The sequence below is a fragment of the Triturus cristatus genome, chromosome 1_1 (genome assembly GCF_964204655.1).
Source record: "Triturus cristatus chromosome 1_1, aTriCri1.1, whole genome shotgun sequence".
NCBI classification, from domain to species: Eukaryota; Metazoa; Chordata; class Amphibia; order Caudata; family Salamandridae; genus Triturus; species Triturus cristatus.
This window is the reverse complement of record NC_140579.1, coordinates 35268970-35296018: the sequence shown is the minus strand read 5'-3', so window position 1 is coordinate 35296018 and position 27049 is coordinate 35268970. Positions and strand designations below refer to the sequence as shown.

At 46.1% G+C, this 27049-nt stretch overlaps 1 protein-coding gene across 1 annotated transcript in view; it reads left to right on the top strand.

The window, feature by feature from the left end:
• Nucleotides 1-9951: 9951 nt before the first annotated feature.
• LOC146869264 (uncharacterized) overlaps nt 9952-27049 on the top strand; it is a 105987-nt gene continuing 88889 nt past the window's right edge. Inside the window, exons 1-2 of the mRNA XM_085632983.1 lie at nt 9952-10035; nt 19041-19095. Of these exons, the coding sequence (XP_085489109.1) occupies nt 9952-10035; nt 19041-19095 (139 nt within the window). The remainder of the gene's footprint in view (nt 10036-19040; nt 19096-27049) is intronic.

Genomic DNA, 27049 nt, shown 5'->3' with positions numbered 1-27049 from the left:
GTTTTTGACAACTTGCTTAGGGGCGACTCCCCGAGTTTTCTGGCAGCCAAAGCTCACTCCACAACCCATGGTCCTTTCCCACCAACAACACCTCAGATTTACTGGCATCCAACTGGAGGCAGTTAGCCGTCATCCATTCCGTGACCACCGCCAGGTCTCCCCGAAACTTCAGGGCGTCCCTCTTGGTGTCGCTCGAGGGTGCAATGTGCAATCCACGGTGGGTTCGATCTCCATCGAAGTTTCCCTCCTCCGGGCTGATTTTTCAAAAATGACCGCCAGGGTGACAGAAGTGGAGCAGGTAGTGAAAACCCTCACTAAAGATACCGCCTCGTTGCTCCAGAGAGTTGGTCGGTTGGAGACCGAAAATAGACTTATGGCGGTAAAGTTGGAGGATCAAGAGGGGCGCTCCAGGCGGAATAACGTTCGCATTACGGGGGTCCCAGAGAGCGAGGGGAGCCCCGCCATGGACCTTTACGTAGAAGATCTCATACAGTCGAAGCTCCAGCCTCGGGGGCTCTCCACCCACTTCTCCATGGAAAGGGCGCACAGAGTACCGGGGGGTAAGCCCAAACCTGGGGCGCCCCCCCGACCCATACTGGCCTGCATCTTTAACTTTCAAAATCGAGACACTATCCTACAAGCAGCGAGGGTGGCGCTGCCGGTGCGCATCCAAAATTCCCGGATCTCCTTCTTTCCGGACTACACGGCGGCGGTTGCCCAGCGTCGCAGAAGCTTCATGGAGGTGAAAAAGGAACTTCGCAGCCGGGAGCTTCCGTACTCAATGCTGTTTCCGGCAAAACTGAGGGTGGTGGCGGATGGAAAGACGTGCTTCTTTGAAACGCCGGAGGAGGCCTATGACTGGCTTGAGGGATGGCAACGAGTGGAGGGTAACGGGCGACAAAGGAGGAGGCAACGACAAGATAATGATGAGGAGGAAGACCCCAAGTTATCCGGAAAGGAGCGGAAGGAGTCAAATCCCACAAGTGCGCACGCCGGGGAGCAATAGGGCGAGAAGCTACAACAAGACCGGCGACGATGGAAGGAGGTGAGCCCAGCATGAGGTATGTCTTGACTAAGCGGGGAGGACATGGACGTGGCGACCCTCCCTCGCAGATTGGGCGCTCGATGGATAAGGGTAGCCGGAACAATCGAGACGATGCACAGCGATCATGGTTGCAAGACTGTCTTTGAAGTTGGGGAAAACTGCAACAGCTCTTTGACTTCTCCCCCCCACACGCAAGTACTGTTTATGGGATTAAAGCACTCTGCTATGTTGGGGTGGCGGGTAGTTGGGGATTCGTCCGGCAGGGGAGCAGGGAGGGGGGTGGTGGAAGGGTTTTTTTTCTTATTAGTGGATTTATGTATGTTTTTTTTGTTTTTTCTTTCTTTTTCATTGTTCAGTAGACACCTTGAGTTTGTATGGGGAAATGCAACACAGCATTGGTCCATGATGCATGGGTGCACACACACGCAACACAAGCAATCTCATGACAACGGCGAGTGTACAACATACTGATCGACAGGCCCGGGCCGCCCCGCTGACCGTGATATCGTGGAATGTGAACGGCCTGGGTAACAAGATTAAGAGGGGGTTGGTGCTACAATACATTAAGAGACACTCTCCGTCCGTGGCTCTCCTACAAGAGACCCATTTGGTCGGCACGGCCGTGAAAGCGCTTGATAGATGGGGTTTTCAAATGATAGCACGACCAGGGACGATTTGCGGCGATGTCGGGACAATGGGAGGGACGCAACTTCAATTTCGTTACGGTATACATCCCCCCAGCACTGCATTCGCTGGCTTTTCCGGCTCTGGGATGTTTACTTCTGGGCCTTCCCCCTGGGGAACTAATAGTAGGGGCGATTTCAATGCCACGGTGGACGGGGAGTGGGACACGCACCCCCCTAGGGGACAGGGTGCATAGTTCAATCCATGGTGAAACCAGATAAGTCTTTTTCAGGAGATGAAAAAAGTCTTGTGCTTGTTCTTTGAAAGTTCTTTTGGCTGGCATTGTTTCCGGTTCGCTTGGATCCTCAGAAAACATATCAAAGTTAATGAAATAGCCAGAGGCATTTCTGTCAATGGTTGAAATTGCATCAGGATTCGTTGAAATCGCTGGCACCAGTTGATCACGTGTAATGTTGGTGTAGACAGGTGTATCATGACAAACTGTTATTTGGGTTTCAAGAGGAATGAGTTCCATAGCATTGTTGCTTAGTCCTTCATTTCTTACTACTGACTACTCGATGGTGATGAGTCTTTCAGTTTGAACCTCTTGGATAGTAGCTAGAGGAGTGCGTCTGCTACTTGGTCGGAGTCCACAAGGCCTACTGCTTAGTATTGGCCAGATAGTGTGTTTTCATGAGGTCGATGGACACAAATCTTTTCTCCTTTTTTCCAGCAAGGGGCGGCAGAAGTACTGTTCTTGTTCCGTGGATGGCTAAGACAGGTACTGGTTGTCTGTAAGAAGGCCCAAATTCCTTCTTGTCCGCGATCTTCTCTCTGACTAGATCCCCAAGCTTTGGGATCCAGACAGGCCTTGCTGGGACGGCTGGATTTTCCCCAGTGGTGGTTGGCTTCAGGAACACGTTGCTTTGTTTCGACCTTAGTTCATTTAAGTCCTGTAAAACAGCCAAACGATCTTTGATATCAAATGGTTTATTTTCCACCACTGTGCCTTTACATTCGAGATCTGGAACCCACATTCTTGTCCCAAATAGGTCCTCATATGGAGTGACCCTCCTAGACAACTTCTTGGCAAATTGTTAAATGATTGTTGGACCCCATAAAGATGTTTGACCCACCCATCACCCAAACCTAATACCCTAGCTGTTATAGACGGCTTTATGTCCCAGTTTTTCCTTTCCACAACGGAATTTCCCTCAGGATGGAATGGAGAGGAGTACCACAATGCAACACCCAAACTGGCGATGGCTTCTTTGTAAGCTCAAGAGCTAAACGCAGGGCCCTGGTCAGAATGTAGTGTGCCAATTGCATATGTGCTGATAAAGACTCACAAATCTTTTTTAACAGTTCGAGCGTCAGCCGAGCGCTGAGGCCACATCCATAGGAACCTTGAACACGAATCCACTGCGACCATGATATATTTATAGTTACCATCCCTTTGCAAGTGACCGCAGTGATCCAGGTAAACACAAGCTAATGGTTTATCTGAAATTAACAGGGGTGTCTGCACAGGACCTTTCACTGTAGAGACCTTCATCTATTGGCATATTTCACATTCCAAAACATAGTTTTTGGTCTGTTTCCTAATGCCTGGCCACCAATATCTCTGTTTTAATAACAATACTGTGGGAGAAACACCTGCATGGGCAGGGGCTATACCTTCATGTGCTGCTAGGATTAGTCCTAATCTACGTTTCATGTTTGGAATTACCCTATCCCCCACTCCAGGGATTCGAGCAAACTGAACGTTGTTCGCATCATTTATATATGAGTGGAAATGTTTTAGGTAACGCTTCACTGCTGCCTTTGCTTGAAGCATTGACAGCCAATAATATCTCACTGTCTATTCTCGTTTTGACACGAGTGATCGCAGCTATGGAAGCCGTTTGCACAGCCTCCTTCACGGCTTCGTCAGCCAATGAATTCCCTGCAACGTGAACGCCATCACGTTGATGACTCAGTGTGTGTATCACGTGAGTGTTTTGTAGTCCGTTTCACAACTGAACTGCTTGTTCCCAGAGCGTTTTATGGTTGATTGTACCATCTTTTGCATCTTTGAAACCATTTTGAAGCCAATTCTGTAAATATTCATTGTATGATTGAACACAGTAAAAAGAATCGCACACTATAAGTGTGGGGAATTCACGATCTGTATTTTCAAGTGCCAATTTGAATGCTTGTAGTTCAGCTCACTGAGCTGTACAATCTCCTAGAGATTGTGTGTTAGTGACCATTGGTCGGAATTTATCATTGTGCATGCGTCCTTTAACGATTGCCCACGCTGCACTGTAAGCTTGCTTACTTTCCGTAGCAGGTTGTGCTGATCCGTCAGTATAAATTATAAATTCGTACTAATCAAGAGGGAGAATCTCAATAGGCAGAGGACATTCATGTTCATATTGCAGGAATGCTTGTGTTTTTAAATAAGCATCAAAAACATATTCAACATGCGTTGCAGCAAGAGAATTAACCCATTGTATCCATCTTGGATGTAAAGCTTTTGCATTTGGAATGCTCGCTTTTGTAACTGCCTCTAAGGCTGGTACCGGATTCACGACAATAATGCGTTTCCCATGAGCTAGAGCTCTTTCTTTTGCTACAGTGGTTTGAACTGCTGTCAGAATTTTTTCTGTCCAAGTGAAGCGCATTTCCGCTTGTGTATACAAATGTGATTTGTATGCAATTGGTACTTTTTTACCTTCATTAAAAGTTAAGTAGGTGAATCTGCATTGACCCGAAATTACTCGGATCACTAAATTGCGTGTATTTACGCGTGTCTGTAAGTGATTTGTTGCTAACATGTCAGCTTGAAGTGAACGCAGGATACCTGTATATTCCTGTGTCCAATTTTTGATTTTGGAAATCAGGTTTGATTAATTCATAGAGGGGTTTAACCCTTTCTGCGTAATTTAGAATGAAAGTTCTTCCAAAATTCAGGCAACCTAGAATCGACTGTAAGTTTTTTCACATTTTTGGAGGTTGGAGCAGCGCACACTTTTGTAAAAAGTTAGCTGCCAGGCTTTTGCCTTCACTTGAAAGCTCATATCCTAGGAAAAGGAAATTGAGATGGGCAATTCTGGATTTTTTAAAGTTGTATTTATAGCCCTCAGAGGCAAAGCCCAGTATAATGGTATTCACCCTGTTCAAGTGCCTATCCAGGTCATCGTCTGTCAGATATATATCATCGACATATGACAATGCCTCGTCATCATAAATTTGTAGTTACTCTGTTACTCTTGCTGAGAATAACCCTGGGCTGTTCTTGAACCCTTGAGGGAGTCGACATAAGTGACGCTGAGTCCCCATTAACGAGAAAGCTGTCAAGTACCTACTTTCAGATGCTATGTTTTGACAAAAGAAACCATTTGAAATGTCCAATGTGGTTTTATATTTTTTTTACGCACAATGTTGTTCATTAATGCTGTACTGTGTGCATTTTGCACTGCAAATGTCTTAGAACAAGTGTTCAGGTATCTGTAATCCAAAACTAGATAATATGTATTGTCTGGTTTGGAGACAGGAAACAAAGGATTGTTCATTGATGAGGTGCATGTTTCGTTTCAATCACCCCTTGGTATTCAAGTTGATCTAAGATCTCCCTGACCTGTTTTTTAGCCTCTTGCTTAATTGGGTACTGTCTTTGTGCAGTAGTTTTTTTTTAATTTTATTTTTTTATTTATGAAGTGTTTTTATTAGTTTCACAGTAATAGATGTCACATACATATTCCAATCGACATTATGGCAGCTTACATGGTACAGCAAAGTCGATGGGGAAGTAATGACATTTACAATCATGGTTCACCCAGGTGACACTCTCTATTACGCTGCAGTTCCATTTCTACTGTAGGGGAAACACACAATTCCCCCCGGTAGGCATTCCATTTACCACACTTCTTGTCCCATTTCTTGGGGCGTTCTCTTGCTTTAAACACCCCTTTTTCCGCTATCATGCATTTGTCATATTCTCTGATCCACAGTCTCAGCGAAGGTCTATCCGCCACACCCCATCTCTTCGTAATTTCCCTTTTAACTAAAGTGTATCCCATCATCGTCATTTGATGTTCAACCTCCGTTAAGTCTGTCTGGTCCCACATGTTGAGGAGCCCCAATCTTGGCGTAAGGGCAAGCTCTTTCCCCAGGGCATTTTGAATTTGACCCGTGGCCCCTTCCCATATCGGTTGAACCCCCGGGCAGTCCCAGATCATATGATAAAAGATTGCTTTTTGTTGACTGCCCCAAAGGCAAAGTGCACACGTCCTTGAGCCTATTCGCGCTAGTGTTAGTCTGGTCAGGTAAGATCTGTGTAAAATCTTGAGTTGGATAAGTCGGTAGCAAAGGGTGATGGCCACCTCTCGGGTGACATCAGTGCCGCCTGCCAGTCTTCGTCGTCAATGTGTCCAAGGTCTACTTGCCACTTCTCTCGAAGTTTATGGAACGTGTTGGGTATGTTGTTACATAATTTTTTGTAAGTAAGAGATATGGCTTTGGTAAGCAACGGTCCATCAAGAAGCCTGTCTTCCAAAGGGGACAAGTCCGGTATGTCCGTCATGTCAGGCAGAGCTGTGGTGAGGGCATGTCGGATTTGTAGATCTCTAAATACTTCTCCTTGGCCCATCTCATATTTCTCTCGTAATTCTCCAAATTTAAGGAGTGTGCCCCTTTGCACCAAGTCACCTATAGTGGAAATCCCGAAGAGGTCCCACTTATCAAATCCAGGTTGGTTACATAAAAGTCCAAGTCGTTGGGTGTACCACAGTGGTGTGGCTTTAGTGAGGACATTTAGCCAACCAAATCGGGCGTTTGCCTGGTGCCATTATGCCAGTGTGTGCGCTGTGGGGCCGAAGTACTGTCCTTTTCGATCCTTCGAGTATAGTGCTCCCAGGTATCCCACAACTCCCATTTGGTATTTGTCTAACAAGTATGCTGGGTCAGCTGGGGAGCGATAAATCCAGTGATTCACTACCATAAGCTGCGATATCCAATAGTGGAGTCTAATATCTAGAAGGGCAATGCCTCCATCATACCATCGCTTGGTTAACTTGTTCAACGCTATACGAGGGGTTTTACCATCCCATAGCAGTGTCCGTACTTCGCTCTCCACCCGTGTGAAGTATGCGTCTGGAACCCTATGGGGCAGTTCTGCAGGATATAAAGAAATTATGGAAGCATTTTAAAAAGAGCCGCTCGACCCACTAAAGATAGGGGCAGAGATCGCCAGTGCTTAACATTCGCATGCAGCTGAGCGAGAGGAGCGGCTAGTTTGCAATCGTAAAAACGTTGGGAGTCTGGGGTTATGAAGACACCTAAATAGCGAAATCCCTCTGTAGTTACCTCTACTGTGCATCCTGGGGGGAGCCTAGGAGGTTGGCCCTTGAGGACAGACAGTACAGACTTACTCCAGTTTATTGCGTAGCCGGAGTACTTCCCGAAATGTGTGAATATATTCAATACCCCGTGAATGGATCTGTAGGGGGATGCCAGGTACAGCAGTACATCATCTACATACAGCGATATGCGATCATCATGCCCTTTCGCCCACTTCAGCCCTGTCACCATGACATCACGTCTGACCCATGAGGCCAACGGTTCCAGCACTAAGGAGAAAATTAGTGGAGATGAAGGACAGCCTTGTCTAGTTCCCCGCTTTAGTGAAAAAATGCAAGATGTATAGTTATTCACCCAAACTTGCTCCCGTATATCTGTGTACAGCAGCCTTACCCAACCCATGAATTTTGGACCAAAGCCCAGATGGCTTAGGACTTCGAATAAGTATGCCCATTCAATAGAATCAAATGCCATTGAGGCGTCAAGGGACAGCACCACTGCATCTTCCTCAATAAACTCTCGGCGCGCAAGCACGTTATGAAGACACCGGATATTGAGCGCCGTATTTCTCCCTGACATAAAGCCTGACTGATCCGGGTGGACTAGCGATGAAATAACCTTGACTAAGCGGAGGGCCAGCACTTTCTCTAGGATTTTCGCTTCAACATTGATCAGAGATATGGGCCTGTAGGAGCCGCAATAGTCAGCGGGTTTCCTTGGCTTTCGGATCACTACTATAGAGGCTAGTCTCTGATCTTCTGGTAGGATCCCCGTCTCATAGTTCTCTTCATACATGGCCCGTAAATGAGGTGCAGTCTGGGTGGCTACCATTTTCAGGAATTCTATGGGGATCCCATTAGGCCCCATCGCCTTCCCAGATTGAATTTTGCTCATAGCCCGTTGGATTTCAGTGTCTGTCAAATCTTTGTCTAGAGCTTCCCTGTCACTGTCAGAGAGTGTCGGTAGGTCACTAACCAAGAGGAGTTGATGAGAGTCTTCTGTCGTATATGTAGTGGATGGGGAATAAATGATTTCCAGGTAGTCTGCGAATGCTTCCGCTATGTCTCTTGGGTGAGTGATCAGCGACCCATCTCTGGGAGTTAACCTAGGTATCCACCTTTCACCCTGCTCCCTCTTCTCCAACCATGCTAGTAATTTCCCTGTCCTGTCTCCTAATTCGTATAGCCTATTATGAGTGCGGAGAAGTTTGGCCTGCATTTGTTTTCTGGCTAGGATCTTATTTTCTTCCTGTTTAAGCAGCAGGCAATGTGTGGCCTCCTCCGAGGGGGCAGTGATACTTTCGCCTTCTAGTTGCTGGAGTTCTTCTTCTAAATTGACAACTTGTTGTTGCTTTTTTGTGTGATATCCAGCCTGTCCCTTCACCACCACATTAAAGGCTTCCCATATTATCTTTGCTGATTCTGCTGACCGTACATTCTCCTTGAAATAGTTGACAATTTGTGTGAGTAATTCCACTTTGATGTCAGGGACCGTTAGTAACCACGGACTGATAGCTATTGTGGCCCATGGCTGGTGATCAAAATTTGTAAGTTCGACCCACACTGGAAAGTGGTCCGATATACCTCTTGGTAGAGCATGGGGATTGTGGAAGTGACCGAGAGATGTCAAATGTGTTAGGAAATAGTCAATGCGGGATGAGCTCTTGTGGGCATTGGAATAGTAAGTATATTGAATGCCATCGGGCTGCAGTGTACGCCACACATCAGTGAGACCCATGGCCATAGTAAAATCTGCCATATAGGTATGGGGTCGGGACAGTGGCCATTGTGGATGTCTATCCCTTTGATCTCCCATAGTCATATTAAAGTCCCCACCAACTAATAGGGTGCCCATAGGGAGTGACGTTTCCTTATTAACCCCAGTCATCTGATGTCAGGGAAGATTGATCTGAGTGCTCCAGAACACTCCAGGGTTCGGTGTCTGCAACTTGGTGGCGTGGCACCCCATGTTCACAATTGTCGAAACGGATGCATTCGTATATAGCCACACAGCTAGCGGCTAACGTCTCATTGAGGTTAATGTCGATAGTGGAAATGAAACATGACATCATTTGAGTCGTGACTTGCATATTCAAACAATCAAAAGTCCCCACTCCCACCCCAAACGTCCCTACCACCCTCCTCCCTGCCAATGGATTTAGAACTACCGACACCCCAACTCGGCAGAGTACCTCGTTCCCCCCCCCCCCCCCCAAATTACTCGTAGGTGCTGGCTGGCAGCTCTCCCTTCCCCTCCTTAGACAAAGTCTATCATGTCTCTCAATGCGATAACTGAGGTCCGCTGTCTGGTTTCATCCAGGCCGCCTCACAACACTGTGGTGCATTTACTACCAACTGGTAAATCAACTAAGTCCTTGCCCGTGTCGGTCCTGCAAGCAAAAGAAACATTTAGGAATCACCCCCTCGTTCCCCTACCCCCAAAAGTGCCACTTATCTGCGAACAGTACATATCTGTCCAATCCTGGGCTCAGTCCGATCCACTGCGCGTCTTCTCACCCCTTTCTACCATGGACAGGCCTTCTTCCTGCTCTGTTCTCGAAGTGGAGTTGATTGGTCGGAGTCCACCATTGCACCCTCTTCGCTGGCCGCCAACTTTGCGCCAACCGTCCATCCAGTCCCATGCGTCCTCCGGCGAGGTGAAGAACCACGTCTTGCCCTCTGACTCAGCTCGGAGCTTTGCCGGAAACAGCGTGGCATATTTCACTCGCCGATCACGAAGCTCCTTTTTCACTGCCAGAAAACTACGTTGTTGGGCCTGGACCTTGGCCGTGAAGTCTGGGAAGAAAGTAACCAAGCTATTGTCCAGTCTGAGCAGAGGATTAGCTTGTGCCGTCTGTAGTATTATATCTCTGTCCCTATAGTTGAAGACACGGGTGATGAGTGGGGGTGCCCTGGCTTTGTGCCCCCTCCTGGGACCCGATGGGCTCTTTCAATGGAAAAATAACTCAACAGCCTTTTGGGCTGCAGATTAAGGTTTACTTTGTAACTGCATCTTGTGGTGAGGTGAGTCCTCATCCCATCCTACATGATTTATGTATAATGCTGTAGCCTGGGCAACTGCCCATTTCCTGGCATATGTATATTTAAGATGTATTGGAACATGGTTGGAGAAGACTGGCATAATGATGTCTTCGCCATGTGGGCACTCCCTGACAAATTCTGGTGGCCAGTCCTGTTCTGCTAGAAGTATATCATAACCCCTTGAAAGTTTCTCCCAAAAGAGTGCTCCCACTTTTCTTGGTATGTCTCCCTCCATCTGGAGTGTTATTTCATATAACCTTTGTGGAGTACTAACCCTGGTGTCTACAGTCTCAACTGTGGTGTACTTATTCAAGTCCACTATCTCCAGAAGTTCCTTCAGGTTCTGGCGAGCTCTTGTTACTTCTGCTGCATTGTCCAGCATTGTCTGAGCCTATTCTCCGTTCTTGAGTTGTGTTCTCAGAATTCTCGGCATGTCTGATCTTCAGACCTGCTACCTTCTTCTTAGTGAATTGAGGTTTTGGTTTGTTTTTCTGAACGTGTTGATCGTCTTTGGACTTCAGGCGTTCTTCTTTGTGATCTGACTGTCCTCTTCTTTCGGATGTCTGTGACGATATCTGAAAGGTACGAGAAGAACGTTTATCAGTATCTTGATACCTGTTAGGTTTTTCCAAATTATCCCTATTCCTGAGGTTATACCTCCTTTCAGAGGGCTCCTTTTGAGGAGACCTACCTCAGGATTGAGAACGTTTCTCTTTTGAATGTTGTTTGTTATTTTCCCACTTCTTTTTAGAAGACGTAGGATTGTGTTTAATAGAGTCCTTCTCAGGACCTTCAGACAGTTGTGGTTTAACTGTGTAATTTTATTAATTCTTGTATTGGATTAAGTTATTCCTCGTCTGACATTGCTTCAATGTCAGGATGAGATGTGTAGCCGGCTAAAATCGGCCATGTTGCTCCTGGTCTACCTAGTGGACCGAGCCTGGTAATGTGATTGTAATGTTTTAGGGCACCTTTAAACCACAGATTATGCTCCTGGTATGTGAGTAGAATTTCAACATCCTCGAAAGGAATATATTCCTCAGGTGGTTCATCTTCTTTATAGAAGTGAAACACTTTTGTTACTGGATTTGATTCTGGGAATACTATCCATCAATAGAATATCTCTGTCTGAAAAGATTAATGTGCCTCTATCACAAAAACTTCTCTACCACCTCTTGGTGTTAGGCCATGTTTTATAAGTTTTAGAGTGATGGCTCTCCTTAAATCTGGATGGATGTTTATAACACCCTCATCGGTTTCATTTAAACCTGTAGGATTAAAAGCTGTTAAGACTTGGTCAGCCGCAGCTCCACCGGTCACGGTATTATTATCCCCATTTTGGGACATTGTTTTTGAAAAAATGTAGAACACGGTTCAAGGAAACAAAGATAAGGTGTACAATATTTTGGAACACTGTATTCTTCAACGTTAAACAAACAAAATAGCTAATACATAGGATTTTCGTCCTACTCAGTTATGGGGTTATTAACCCTACCAACTCCAGACGTCTTATGGAGTATTATGAGAAGGGGTTCTCAGAGAAAAGCACGACTGAGTTACTTCAGTATCTAGCGGTAAATTAGTGCCTTACCAAACCCGTAGGGCGCCATGTAGTGTAGTTCCTGTTTCCTTTATAGGCTTTGCACATTGGAATAATATACACTATAGTTGTGGCATAGGACTGAGGTCAGTATGCCTCTATCGAGTACATTAAACTTAATTACTTTGTGTGCCAGCTAACTCAGAGGCCACTAGAAACTCCTTGAATAAACAAGAAGGAAGTAGTTTCTGGCAACCGTATAAACATGACAACTTTATTTCCCTTAGAATCGGAACGTGTCTCAGAATCGTGGAAACAATAGATAACAGTTTCACTCAGTCTATCTTGCATGCTTAGTTTCTTCAGAGTTACACAGAAATAGATAGACGGCGTTTCAATAAAAGAATTTATTGAACAGTCTTGTTTCTCGTATAAGAGATATGAGCTGTTACAATAGCAAGACAGTATGCGAGATATAATACGTACAGTGTAAGCAGTAAGAAGAAATAATACTGCATCAGCATTGTCTTCTAGCTATGGCATATATTCATATACACATACATAAATAACATAGGCTAAAAAGTGGATACTCGTTTGATACTTCTAAATCATTCTACCTAACCTAAGTGTAGTACAAGGTACGAAGTAGGTGCTGAATTCTAGAGTATGGTATGCTATAGTTTTGCATATGCTAAGTTTGTATGCCAAGAGTCCCTCTGGGTTCCAGTCAGCTCCATACCTCTTCTGGGTCTCAAACTCTAAGACCCCGCGAAGGGAGTCAGAACACTGGAAGCTGGATTCTCTGTGAGCTAGGATGACAGCGTCGTGTTAGTGCGTCAGGCGGGGACTCAAATTCTTCTGAACTTGCCGTGGCAAGCCGTATCGAGCTGTGCAGTCGAGCCATGGTTTGCCATGGTAAGGGAAGGTATATTTATACCTGGAAGGTGCTTAGGAATGTTAGCATTGACGAAAAGTCAGGCAGAGGAAGACGTCATGAATGAACCCCTAAGGAATAGCAGTTCATGCATAATAGATGAGTTCTTGGAGAAATCAATAATCCTAGCTGGGGAAAGTCCCAATGACTTAGGGGTCTGGTTTTTAAGAACTCGTTGTGATGTTGGGATGGACGGATGTAGGCGACCATGCCTGTATTTGGATAGCATGGCTCATGCCTAAATAAGGACTTTGATTCCATGCCTAAATAATGGCAATGCAAATTGTGCCTATATAAGATCATGAATTAGGAAAACCTATGTACGGACATCTAAATCGAAACACAACAATAGCATGTGCAGGAATGTTGCTTGATCAGTATTTGGGGCATATATGTTGCCTAGAAGTAGATGGCGGAGCAGGATTACTATTGCAACAACACATCATCAGTAGGGTAAAACTAACCTGTCTCACGACTGTCTAATCCCAGCTCACGGTCTCTATCAGTGGGTGAGCAATCCAACGTTTGGTGAATTCTGCTTCACAATGATAGGAAGAGCCGACATCAAAGGATCAAAAAGCGACGTTGCTATGAACGCTTGGCCGCCACAAGCCAGTTATCCATGTGGTCTAGGTGGCTCTTGAAAAAGACATTGCGACCCTCTAGGTCCGTCACTACATCTTCCACTACAAAGGAGACCCCTGGCTAAATCCAGATCAATACTCCCGGGCCATAGGAGGTGTAATCAGTAGTAAAGATCTGACCACACAGATGGTGTAGCTGAGTGGCTACCAGAAGCGTCAAATGAGATTCCTGGGGCAATGCAATGTGAAACGCTGTGAAAGGAGCTCTCCTCTGCTTAGTTAAACTGGTGACTATGCTGTTATGAGAGAGCCGTGGCCTGTGTGCCTTTTATAGCCACTCAGCACCTCTTTGATCTCCGACTCACTCAGCACATTTGTTCTGTTGCCGGGTGGCAGTGCACTGCTGCAGCAAAGACCTGGGGGCCCGGGCACAGCCAGGAAATTGAACATCATTCTGCCACAATCTCTGGGTCAGACAGGTGTTCTGTTGCTGTGCGGCATATCAACAATTCCTGTGGGCACAGGCAAGCCAATTATTGAAACAGATCATGCCAATAGCCGGCCTGCGCTGGACTGGAACTAGGCACAGGGTCAAGACTGATTTGCATATGGCCAGGTCTAAACTGGGGTGAGCAAAAGAATGATGGATTTAACCCAGATCTCTTGACTAGGGGTGAATATTTTGATTTGTTCTGCATTCCGTCCATCAATTGTGTGTCTTTTGCTTTCTCGTCCTAAGTGCGCCGGGTATGCCCAGACGTGGGTCCCGGGCTCACTGTGCCAATGGAATCAAGCTATCCTGGCTGAAGAGGGGTGAAACCCTGAAACCGGTCCTAGGATGTTTGCTTCCAGTCCAGGGAGGACCTGGCTTGGTAGTTTGGGCTGGACTGTTCCCATGAGGCACAGGGTCAAGACTTATTTGCATATGGCCAGGTCTAAAATGGGGTGGCATGGTGAGCAAAAGAATGATGGATTTAACCCATATCTCTTGACTGGGGGTGAATGTTTTGATTTGTTCTGCATTCCGTCCATCAATTGTGTGTCTTTTGCTTTCTCGTCCTAAGTGCGCCGGGTATGCCCGGACGTGGGTCCAGGGCTCACTGTGCCACTGGAATCAAGCTATCCTGGCTGAAGAAGGGTGAAACCCCAAAACCGGTCCTATGATGCGTGTTTCCGGTCCAGGGAGGACCTGGCTTGGCAGTTCGGGCTGGACTGTTCCCATGAGGCACATGGTCAAAACTGAATTGCATATGGCCAGGTCTAAACTGGGGTGGCATGGTGAGCAAAAGAATGATGGATTTAACCCAGTTCTCTTGACTGGGGGGGAATGTTTTGATTTTTTCTGCATTCCGTCCAAATTGTGTGTCTTTCACAAAAGGAGAAAGCAACAACCCTCAAGAGTGAGATACGGGGAGGGGAATGTCTGGCACTGGGTTAAAGAGGCGTGAGGCAGATTCAAGACTGCGCAGCCTTGTATTCGGCACACCGACATGTAATGGCGCCGGCGGCGGGCTTATGGGCAGAGCTTTGGGCACCGGCACTCATTCCTTTACAACTTAAACAGTGCGACTTACCCCAAGGCTTGGCTAGAGCCTGGTTTGGCCTTAGTACTGCTGGGGTAGATGTGGGTGTAATTTTAGAGGATTGGAACTAACTTAAGCTTTTGTGTTAGCATGTCTCTCCCTGCACCCCCCTGGATTTTCCTCCTGCTCCTCCCACTTGTTAATCCCCATTTTCCAAACACTTCCCCGTGCCATTTCCATATTCACACCTACAGTGTTGGTATTCGTGTGTGTAGTTTCTCTCATTCACAGCTGTGAACACGCACATGCAAACTAGGCTCGGAGCCTGCAGGTCCCCGTCAGCATCTTTGTGGAGTAGTTACAGGGAAACTGCCATATATACACTCGCAGATACATGCGTGGGCGGCCCCCTTTGGCTCCGAACCTATTTATCAGCACAGGTTAGCTGCTGACAGTTTGTAGGAGGTAGAGAAGATGGTGGGCAATAGGACATGGAGGGAAAAGGTCAATGTTGGCAGAAGGTGGCATGTCTGCGTGAGCGAGGGAGATTTGGAAGCAGGTCTGTTGACACACCTGCCGGCCCCTCACCTGGGCCCCGCGGATGCAAAGATCGGGTTCTGTGGTCTCCTTCGTGTGGACGCAGGTGACGTCAGCACTCACGCGGAGGCGTCTGCAGGCAGAGCTCACGTCCTTCCTGGAGTTTGGTTTCTGTGCACTCTTTACCGGGGGTTTCTGCCCCACAGACAGGTTGGTGTCACTCCTGAGACCTCTACTGATCATTGCAAAGGATACATTTTCATACTTCTTTGCCTCTCATCTCTCCATAACCTAGATCTCTTCCAGTTTCACTTAATTGTCTCATCATTCTCTTTCTTCTACTTTTCTTGAGGGTTTTTACAGTTTCTCTCATCATTTTCAAAATTTTCTTTCTCATGTGCTACTTTGCTGTCTCTCTCCAGTTTCTCTTGTCCTTCATATTTTCTATTTACCTCTGTGTCTCTCTCTTCCTCTGTTTGTTACCTCCCCTTTTCTTCACCTTTTTCTCTGGCTTGCATTCATTCTTCTCTTTTCTCACTACCTTGTTTCTCATTGTTCTTCCTCTTTCTTTGAACTTTCATCGCTTACCTACTCCCTTCCCCTCGTTCTATTTTTCTATTGCCACGTTTCCCTCTCTTCCTTTCCATGTTTTCCTGTATCCTTTTCACTTCCTGCTTGTCCTCTTTTCCCGATGGTTAAGTTCTATCTTTCTTTTCCTATTGATCTTGCTTGTTATTTTCCATGTTTCTTTTTATTTCCTTTGCTTCTATTCCCGATTCTCTTTTCTGTTCTCTTTTCAGTAATGTTATTGAGACTCTCCTTAATTATTATTTTACCTTTCACATTTTCAATATTATCTGGTCTTCATTTTTCTCCTCTTTTTACACCGTAACTTTATTTTTGTATTTTTTTTTACATTGTATTGTGAAAATGCATTTACCTAAACTAGAAAAATATGTTGAACCTGCCTACCAGTTTCTTTTACCCCTGATGCAATATATTGCGTGGTATGACTTTGTAAGGGCTGATGATGAAATGACACGTGTCAGAATTAAGGAGTGAAACTGCCGTTGTTTCCCTTTGACATCTATGCGAACATGGTTTTTTAATTTAAAAAAAGTTTGCAACCTTCTGCAGCTTCTCGAGTATGCAAAGTTTAAAAGGAGGAACAAGAAAATTCCCGGAATAATAGGGTTTCCTCACAAAAATCTCTTCAAAAAATCACTTCGTAAAAGGATTTTTTTCTTCCTATAATTGTTTTTTTGTGGGAACAATTTGTGCAAAAAAATTATTTTTGCCTGTACAAAATTTAAAATTTGCCCCTCTCTATCAAGCAGTTAGGCACCTTTTTTGCACCATTTGTCGGAATTTCGACAATGAGAAACGTGAGGTTTCTCTCAGACAGTCTTCTTTTTATATTTTCTTCTCTTTTACACAGGTCTTTTTCCTGACATGATCCAAACTGGGTCCGTAAAGATTGCCACTGTAGGCAAAGTCTATCGCTAATTATTCAGAAAGGTCAGTGCTTTGTTAGAGTCGTTATATTTCAATGTATTTCTGTTGGTCTTTCTTTCCTTAAGGGTGAGCGGGTGCAGGCATCCTTGTCTTAGAGCGCTCACTGCTCTTGGAGTTTAGGTTTCCATCATCTCCTGGACTCTTTCTTTACAATCACTTCAAAGCACATATAGGGTAGAAGAATACAAGAGGGGGTGCTGTATGGAATGGGTGTTGTGATGAGGAAATAAACGAGCACTAGCAAAGCCAATAGGTCTCTCCTTTGAAAGACATTAGGAAACCCTTTTACATTACCAAGGTTTGTTGCTTGTGGTTAAAAGCATCGGCAAAAGCATACGACTGTTAATGGAAAGCACCAGTATGAGGATGTCATCATCATCATAATCTTTATTTCGGTCACTTGGACCATAAAAGAATACAGCTACATACAATTATGAATTATACAATAGAAAGATTACAATTAGGTGGATAAAAAAGAAACCATAAAACAGTCATATAAAAATCATTCAAGGTTTTCATATAATCTTGTTAGACTTAATATAACGATTTCGAATGAACCACATAGCTGTTAGAAATTTAGCGACTGCAAATACAGTTGGGGCAGATAAATCTGTCTTTAGAATTCTATATGCTGGGTAGTAATTCCTAAAGCCTAGATTTGTAAGGAGTGGGATAAGCCAATGATTCCGGGGTATGTTATAAGCTGGGCAGAAAAATATGATATGCAGGTCATTCTCTCGCAAATGTGCACATGCGGGGCAGTTCACGGTAGAATGTATTTTTGACCAGTGTTCAGTGTGTGCCCTCAGGGGAAGAGTACCATAACGCCACTGCATGTATAGCTTCCTTGTTATTGGAGGGCCTACATCATCAAAGACGGGCTCTAAGCAGTAAGAATCTTTAATAGCAAGGAAATGATTGGATAGAGATCCCTGGCGTATAGACTCAATTGTAACCCCTAATTTATACTTATAATAAGCCTTTGCTAGAGATCTGCGGGATATCCTGCACACTGGTCCTCGCAGTCCCTCCGGCAGAAGGGCCACGCACACAAGCTCCCAAAGTACAAGCAGGGTCCTTTTGTGGCGGAGTTAGTAGTCCCAAGAAGAAGTTCCGGCCAGCACAATCCTCGGTCTGACAGCGGTGAGGATGTATGCACATGCAGGCGTCACTACGCATGTCTGCGTGTGTTCACGCATGCGTCACTACACATGTCTGCGTGTGTTCGCGCACGCGCCACTACGCATGCTCACCTATGTCTCATCACCCGACAGTGGACATTTATTCTTCACTTTGCATTTACAGTTCCAAGAAGGGTGGTGTCCATCTTGGCGCAGTGCATTAAAACACTATAAAGAGTGCGTGCACGCACAGTCAGAGGGGCTGGGGCAGTGTTTGGTGTTTTGCACCTTCTAAATGTTTTTGTTGTTTTGCTGTTTCCATCACAAACAGCATCATTGCACTGCGCCTCCGTCATCTGCTCTGGTTTATGCTGTCCATCCTTCCTGCCTACCACGCTACCTGCATCTTTTGTTAGAACAGAAACTTATCCTAGAAATGTCATCCTGATCTGGAAATAAATAAGTAGAAATCTGTAGGTTCTTTGTGGTGTTGATATGGTCCTATCTGGGGCTTTCAGGGAAAGGAAGAGCCTGAACATGTTCTAGTGGAATCCAAGAATACATCTGGCAAGGTCAAAAGGAACGAGTTGTTTACCCCTAAAGTGACATCACAAGAGAGAGAAAAGTTACACTCTTCATTATAACTTGTAGCACACAGGCTCCCAAATCAGAAGGGCAATCAACAAACATTGGGACCTGTTAGAAGCAGACACTAAACTATTGGGGACTTTTGGGTACTCTCCGTCCTTGGCCTATAGTAAAGTCAGACTTTTGAGGGATTCACTGGTCAAAAGTTCAAAGTTGCGTATGGCTGGATCCAAACTCAGGTGGCCTGGCGAGCAAAAGAACGATAGATTGGAATGCTACCCGAGCGATTGCCAGTGGATCGACAAATTGATAGCATTCCCCCATCGCTTTTTGTGTGTTTGATGTACCGCCCTAAGAATCAAGAGCACACCCAGCTGTGGGTCCCATGCTCGCTGTGACACTAGGAGTCGCTACTAACGACTGATAACCCCAAACAGGACGAAGCTGGCCCTGGGTTGCTTGTGTTCAGGTAGTTCGGCTTGGACTGTTCCTATTGGAAAAGGGTCAAGACTGATTTGCATATAGCTGGGTCCAAACTGAGGTGGCATATATCCTTTTAGGATCCTACTCAGCAATACTTCAATACAGTAGATGACCACTGAGTTGGATAACAATAACATGTATTGTGTTCTTCTTCCCATACAGAGCACAGGAGACATGTTGCGATGGGGCATTCTGCTGGCCCTCTGGCTCTGGACAGGTAAGAGCTAGAGAGAGTCTTTCCTAAACTACTGACTTTGCGAGAAGCAGCACTCTGGGTTCAGGGAGAGGAAAGAGAGTGTGAAGCTACTGACCCACTAGAAGCAGCACTCTGAGGGAGAGGGAATAGAGTGAGACACACCACTTAGCTCCTGATTCCGCTAGAAGCAACACTCTGGGGGTCAGAGAGAGGGAAAAAAGCGAGGCATACCCCTTAGCCACTGACCCTGCTAGAAGCAGCACTCTGGGAGCCACTGACAGGGAACAGAACGAGGCACAGCCCTTAGCTACTGACCTCGCTGGAAGCAGCACTCTGAGGGTCACTGAGAGGGAAAGAATGAGGCACACTCCTCAACTACTGACCCTGCTAGAAACAGCACTCTGGGGGGTCAGAGAGAGGCACACCACTTAACTACTGACCCTGCTAGAAGCAGCGCTCTGGGCTCACGGAGAGAGAAAGGAGCGAGGCACAGCTCTTAGCTACTGACCTCACTAGAAGCAGCACTCTGGGGGTCACGGAGAGGGAAACAATGAGACTCACTCCTTAGCTACTGACCCTGCTAGAAGCTGCACTCTGGGGGTTAGAGCGAGGAAAGAGGGAGGCACGTCCCTGAGCTACGAACCCCGCTAGAAGGAGCACTCTAGGGGTCACGGAGAGGTAAAAGAATGAGACTCACTCCTCAACTACTGACCCTGCTAGAAGCACCACTCTGGGGGTGCCAGAGAGAGGGAAGAGAGCGAGGCACACTCCTTAACTACTGACCCTGCTAGAAACAGCACTCTGGGGTCAGGATGAGAGAAAAGAGCGAGGCACACCCCTTAGCTACTGACCCTGCTAAAAGCAGCACTCTAGGGGATTGGGAAGATGAAAACGAGTGAGACATGCCCCTATAGTAGTGACTCTGCTAGAAGCAACACTCTGGTGGTTAGGGAGTGGGAGAAAAGTGAGACAATATTGACCACTAGACAGCACTCTGGCAGTTCCAGCTGGACTGTTCCCTTGGGGAGCAGGGTCAAGATTGATTCTATAACTGGAATGACATGGCGAGCAAAAAAACTGTGGATTCAACCCAGATCTGTGACTTGGGGTAAATGCATGATTTGTTCAGCATTCCATCCATCCTTCATTTTTGCATTTATCGCCCTAAGTGGGAAGGGTATTCCCACTCGTGGGTCCCTTGCTCGCTATGCCACCAGATTCAAGTTAGCCTGGCTGATGAGGGGTGATACACCGAAAACAGTCAGAGGATGCTTGTTTTCGGTCCAGGGAGGAAGTGGCCTGGCACTTCCAGCTGGACTGTTCACATGGGAGCAGGGTTGAGACTGATTTGCATATGGCTGGGTCTAGAACTGGAATGGCGTGGCTAGCAAAAAAATGATGGATTTAACCCAGATCAGTGACGTGGGGTGAATATTTGATTTGTTTAGCTGTTCTTTTTAGTGTTAGAGTGGAAGTACTTCACTGTTGTCACCTGTGCTGTCTGTGCAACAGTAAGAATCCTTCAGTGTTAGATATACCGGTGGTGTTAGAGTGAAAGCGCTCTACTCTTGTTAACTTTGCTCTCTGTGAAACAGTGAGAGCGCTTCAGTGTTAGATATACCGCTGGTATTAGAGTGAAAGCGCTCTATTGTTGTCACCTATGCTGTTTGTGCAACAGTGAGAGGGGCTTCAGTATTAGATATACCGCTGGTGTTAGAGTGAAAGCGCTCTATTGTTGGCACCTGTGCTGTCTGTGCAACAGTGAGAGTGCTTCAGTGTTAGATATACCGCTGGTGTTAGAGTGAAAGCGCTCTATTGTTGGCACCTATGCTGTCTGTGCAACAGTGAGAGGGCTTCAGTGTTAGATATACCGCTGGTGTTAGAGTGAAAGCGCTCTATTTTTGTCACCTATGCTGTCAGTGCAACAGTGAGAGTGCTTCAGTGTTAGATATACCGCTGGTGTTAGAGTGAAAGCGCTCTATTGTTGGCACCTATGCTGTCTGTGCAACAGTGAGAGTGCTTCAGTGTTAGATATACCGCTGGTGTTAGAGTGAAAGAGCTCTATTATGGTCACCGATGCTGTCTGTGCAACAGTGTGAGTGCTTCAGTGTTAGATATACCGCTGGTGTTAGAGTGAAAGCGCTCTATTGTTGGCACCTATGCTGTCTGTACAAGAGTGAGAGTGCTTCAGTGCTAGATATACCGCTGGTGTTAGAGTGAAAGCGCTCTATTATTGTCACTTATGCTGTCTGTGCAACAGTGAGAGGGCTTCAGTGTTAGATATACCGCTGGTGTTAGAGTGAAAGCGCTCTATTGTTGGCACCTATGCTGTCTGTGCAACAGTGAGAGTGCTTCAGTATTAGATATACCGCTGGTGTTAGAGTGAAAGCGCTCTATTGTTGGCACCTATGCTGTCTGTGCAACAGTGAGAACGCTTCAGTATTAGATATACCGCTGGTGTTAGAGTGAAAGCGCTCTATTGTTGGCACCTATGCTGTCTGTGCAACAGTGAGAGGGCTTCAGTGTTAGATATACCGCTGGTGTTAGAGTGAAAGCGCTCTATTGTTGGCACCTATGCTGTCTGTGCAACAGTGAGAGGGCTTCAGTATTAGATATACCGCTGGTGTTAGAGTGAAAGCGCTCTATTGTTGGCACCTATACTGTCTGTACAAGAGTGAGAGTGCTTCAGTGCTAGATATACCGCTGGTGTTAGAGTGAAAGCGCTCTATTGTTGGCACCTATGCTGTCTGTGCAACAGTGAGAGGGCTTCAGTATTAGATATACCGCTGGTGTTAGAGTGAAAGCGCTCTATTGTTGGCACCTATGCTGTCTGTACAAGAGTGAGAGTGCTTCAGTGCTAGATATACCGCTGGTGTTAGAGTGAAAGCGCTCTATTGTTGGCACCTATGCTGTCTGTGCAACAGTGAGAGTGCTTCAGTGTTAGATATGCCGCTGGTGTTAGAGTGAAAGCGCTCTATTGTGGTCACCGATGCTGTCAGTGCAACAGTGAGAGGGCTTCAGTGTTAGATATACCGCTGGTGTTAGAGTGAAAGCGCTCTATTGTTGGCACCTATGCTGTCTGTGCAACAGTGAGAGGGCTTCAGTGTTAGATATACCGCTGGTGTTAGAGTGAAAGCGCTCTATTGTTGGCACCTATGCTGTCTGTACAAGAGTGAGAGTGCTTCAGTGCTAGATATACCGCTGGTGTTAGAGTGAAAGCGCTCTATTGTTGGCACCTATGATGTCTGTGCAACAGTGAGAGTGCTTCAGTATTAGATATACCGCTGGTGTTAGAGTGAAAGCGCTCTATTGTTGGCACCTATGCTGTCTGTGCAACAGTGAGAGTGCTTCAGTATTAGATATACCGCTGGTGTTAGAGTGAAAGCGCTCTATTGTTGGCACCTATGCTGTCTGTGCAACAGTGAGAGGGCTTCAGTGTTAGATATACCGCTGGTGTTAGAGTGAAAGCGCTCTATTGTTGGCACCTATGCTGTCTCTACAAGAGTGAGAGTGCTTCAGTGCTAGATATACCGCTGGTGTTAGAGTGAAAGCGCTCTATTGTTGGCACCTATGCTGTCTGTACAAGAGTGAGAGTGCTTCAGTGCTAGATATACCGCTGGTGTTAGAGTGAAAGCGCTCTATTGTGGTCACCGATGCTGTTTGTGCAACAGTGAGAACGCTTCAGTGCTAGATATACCGCTGGTGTTAGAGTGAAAGCGCTCTATTGTGGTCACTGATGCTGTCTGTGCAACAGCGAGAGTGCTTCAGTGCTAGATATACCGCTGGTGTTAGAGTGAAAGCGCTCTATTGTTGGCACCTATGCTGTCTGTACAAGAGTGAGAGTGCTTCAGTGCTAGATATACCGCTGGTGTTAGAGTGAAAGCGCTCTATTGTGGTCACCGATGCTGTCTGTACAAGAGTGAGAGTGCTTCAGTGCTAGATATACCGCTGGTGTTAGAGTGAAAGCGCTCTATTGTTGGCACCTATGCTGTCTGTGCAACAGTGAGAGCGCTTCAGTATTAGATATACCGCTGGTGTTAGAGTGAAAGCGCTCTATTGTTGGCACCTATGCTGTCTGTGCAACAGTGAGAGTGCTTCAGTGTTAGATATACCGCTGGTGTTAGAGTGAAAGCGCTCTATTGTTGGCACCTATGCTGTCTGTGCAACAGTGAGAGGGCTTCAGTGTTAGATATACCGCTGGTGTTAGAGTGAAAGCGCTCTATTGTTGTCACCGATGCTGTCTGTACAAGAGTGAGAGTGCTTAAGTGTTAGATATACCGCTGGTGTTAGAGTGAAAGCGCTCTATTGTGGTCACTGATGCTGTCTGTGCAACAGTGAGAGTGCTTCAGTGCTAGATATACCACTGGTGTTAGAGTGAAAGCGCTCTATTGTTGGCACCTATGCTGTCTGTGCAACAGTGAGAGCGCTTCAGTGTTAGATTTACCACTGGTGTTAGAGTGAAAGCGCTCTACTGCTGTCACCTGTGCTGTCTGTGAAGAGTGAGAGTGCTTCAGTGTTAGATATACCGCTGGTGTTAGAGTGAAAGCGCTCTATTGTTGTCACCTATGCTGTTTGTGCAACTGTGAGAGTGCTTCAGTGTTAGATATACCACTGGTGTTAGAGTGAAAGCGCTCTACTGCTGTCACCTATGCTGTCTGTGAAGAGTGAGAGTGCTTCAGTGTTAGATATTCCGCTGGTGTTAGAGTGAAAGCGCTCTACTGCTGTCACCTATGCTGTTTGTGCAACAGTGAGAGTGCTTCAGTATTAGATATACCGCTGGTGTTAGAGTGAAAGCGCTCTATTGTTGGCACCTATGCTGTCTGTGAAGAGTGAGAGTGCTTCAGTGTTAGATATTCCGCTGGTGTTAGAGTGAAAGCGCTCTACTGCTGTCACCTATGCTGTTTGTGCAACAGTGAGAGGGCTTCAGTGTTAGATATACCGCTGGTGTTAGAGTGAAAGCGCTCTATTGTTGGCACCTATGCTGTCTGTGCAACAGTGTGAGTGCTTCAGTGCTACATATACCGCTGGTGTTAGAGTGAAAGCGCTCTATTGTTGGCACCTATGCTGTCTGTGCAACAGTGAGAGTGCTTCAGTATTAGATATACCGCTGGTGTTAGAGTGAAAGCGCTCTATTGTTGGCACCTATGCTGTCTGTGCAACAGTGTGAGTGCTTCAGTGCTACATATACCGCTGGTGTTAGAGTGAAAGCGCTCTATTGTTGGCACCTATGCTGTCTGTGCAACAGTGAGAGTGCTTCAGTATTAGATATACCGCTGGTGTTAGAGTGAAAGCGCTCTATTGTTGGCACCTATGCTGTCTGTACAAGAGTGAGAGTGCTTCAGTATTAGATATACCGCTGGTGTTAGAGTGAAAGCGCTCTATTGTTGGCACCTATGCTGTCTGTACAAGAGTGAGAGTGCTTCAGTATTAGATATACCGCTGGTGTTAGAGTGAAAGCGCTCTATTGTGGTCACTGATGCTGTCTGTGCAACAGTGAGAGTGCTTCAGTGCTAGATATACCGCTGGTGTTAGAGTGAAAGCGCTCTATTGTTGGCACCTATGCTGTCTGTGCAACAGTGAGAGCGCTTCAGTGTTAGATTTACCACTGGTGTTAGAGTGAAAGCGCTCTACTGCTGTCACCTGTGCTGTCTGTGAAGAGTGAGAGTGCTTCAGTGTTAGATATACCGCTGGTGTTAGAGTGAAAGCGCTCTATTGTTGTCACCTATGCTGTCTGTGCAACAGTGAGAGCGCTTCAGTGTTAGATTTACCACTGGTGTTAGAGTGAAAGCGCTCTACTGCTGTCACCTGTGCTGTCTGTGAAGAGTGAGAGTGCTTCAGTGTTAGATATACCACTGGTGTTAGAGTGAAAGCGCTCTACTGCTGTCACCTATGCTGTCTGTGAAGAGTGAGAGTGCTTCAGTGTTAGATATTCCGCTGGTGTTAGAGTGAAAGCGCTCTACTGCTGTCACCTATGCTGTTTGTGCAACAGTGAGAACGCTTCAGTGTTAGATATTCCGCTGGTGTTAGAGTGAAAGCGCTCTACTGCTGTCACCTATGCTGTTTGTGCAACAGTGAGAGTGCTTCAGTATTAGATATACCGCTGGTGTTAGAGTGAAAGCGCTCTACTGCTGTCACCTATGCTGTCTGTGAAGAGTGAGAGTGCTTCAGTGTTAGATATTCCGCTGGTGTTAGAGTGAAAGCGCTCTACTGCTGTCACCTATGCTGTCTGTGCAACAGTGAGAGGGCTTCAGTGTTAGATATACCGCTGGTGTTAGAGTGAAAGCGCTCTATTGTTGGCACCTATGCTGTCTGTGCAACAGTGAGAGGGCTTCAGTATTAGATATACCGCTGGTGTTAGAGTGAAAGCGCTCTATTGTTGGCACCTATGCTGTCTGTACAAGAGTGAGAGTGCTTCAGTGCTAGATATACCGCTGGTGTTAGAATGAAAGCGCTCTATTGTTGGCACCTATGCTGTCTGTGCAACAGTGAGAGCGCTTCAGTGTTAGATTTACCACTGGTGTTAGAGTGAAAGCGCTCTACTGCTGTCACCTGTGCTGTCTGTGAAGAGTGAGAGTGCTTCAGTGTTAGATATACCGCTGGTGTTAGAGTGAAAGCGCTCTATTGTTGTCACCTATGCTGTCTGTGCAACAGTGAGAGCGCTTCAGTGTTAGATTTACCACTGGTGTTAGAGTGAAAGCGCTCTACTGCTGTCACCTGTGCTGTCTGTGAAGAGTGAGAGTGCTTCAGTGTTAGATATACCACTGGTGTTAGAGTGAAAGCGCTCTACTGCTGTCACCTATGCTGTCTGTGAAGAGTGAGAGTGCTTCAGTGTTAGATATTCCGCTGGTGTTAGAGTGAAAGCGCTCTACTGCTGTCACCTATGCTGTTTGTGCAACAGTGAGAACGCTTCAGTGTTAGATATTCCGCTGGTGTTAGAGTGAAAGCGCTCTACTGCTGTCACCTATGCTGTTTGTGCAACAGTGAGAGTGCTTCAGTATTAGATATACCGCTGGTGTTAGAGTGAAAGCGCTCTACTGCTGTCACCTATGCTGTCTGTGAAGAGTGAGAGTGCTTCAGTGTTAGATATTCCGCTGGTGTTAGAGTGAAAGCGCTCTACTGCTGTCACCTATGCTGTCTGTGCAACAGTGAGAGGGCTTCAGTGTTAGATATACCGCTGGTGTTAGAGTGAAAGCGCTCTATTGTTGGCACCTATGCTGTTTGTGCAACAGTGAGAGGGCTTCAGTGTTAGATATACCGCTGGTGTTAGAGTGAAAGCGCTCTATTGTTGTCACCGATGCTGTCTGTGCAACAGTGAGAGTGCTTCAGTATTAGATATACCGCTGGTGTTAGAGTGAAAGCGCTCTATTGTTGGCACCTATGCTGTCTGTACAAGAGTGAGAGTGCTTCAGTATTAGAATATACCGCTGGTGTTAGAGTGAAAGCGCTCTATTGTTGTCACCGATGCTGTTTGTGCAACTGTGAGAATGCTTCAGTGCTAGATATACCGCTGGTGTTAGAGTGAAAGCGCTCTATTGTTGGCACCTATGTTTTCTATGCAACAGTGAGAGTGCTTCAGTGCTAGATATACCGGTGGTGTTAGAGTGAAGTGCTGTATTGTTGGCACCTATGCTGTTTGTGCAACTGTGAGAGTGCGTCAGTGTTAGATATACCGCTGGTGTTAGAGTGAAAGCGCTCTATTGTTGGCACCTATGCTTTCTGTACAACAGTGAGAACGCTTCAGTATTAGATATACCACTGGTGTTAGAGTGAAAGCGCTCTATTGTTGGCACCTATGCTTTCTGTACAACAGTGAGAACGCTTCAGTATTAGATATACCACTGGTGTTAGAGTGAAAGTGCTCTACTGTTGTCACCTATGCTGTTTGTGCAACAGTGAGAACGCTTCAGTATTAGATATACCACTGGTGTTAGAGTGAAAGCGCTCTATTGTTGTCACCTATGCTGTTTGTGCAACA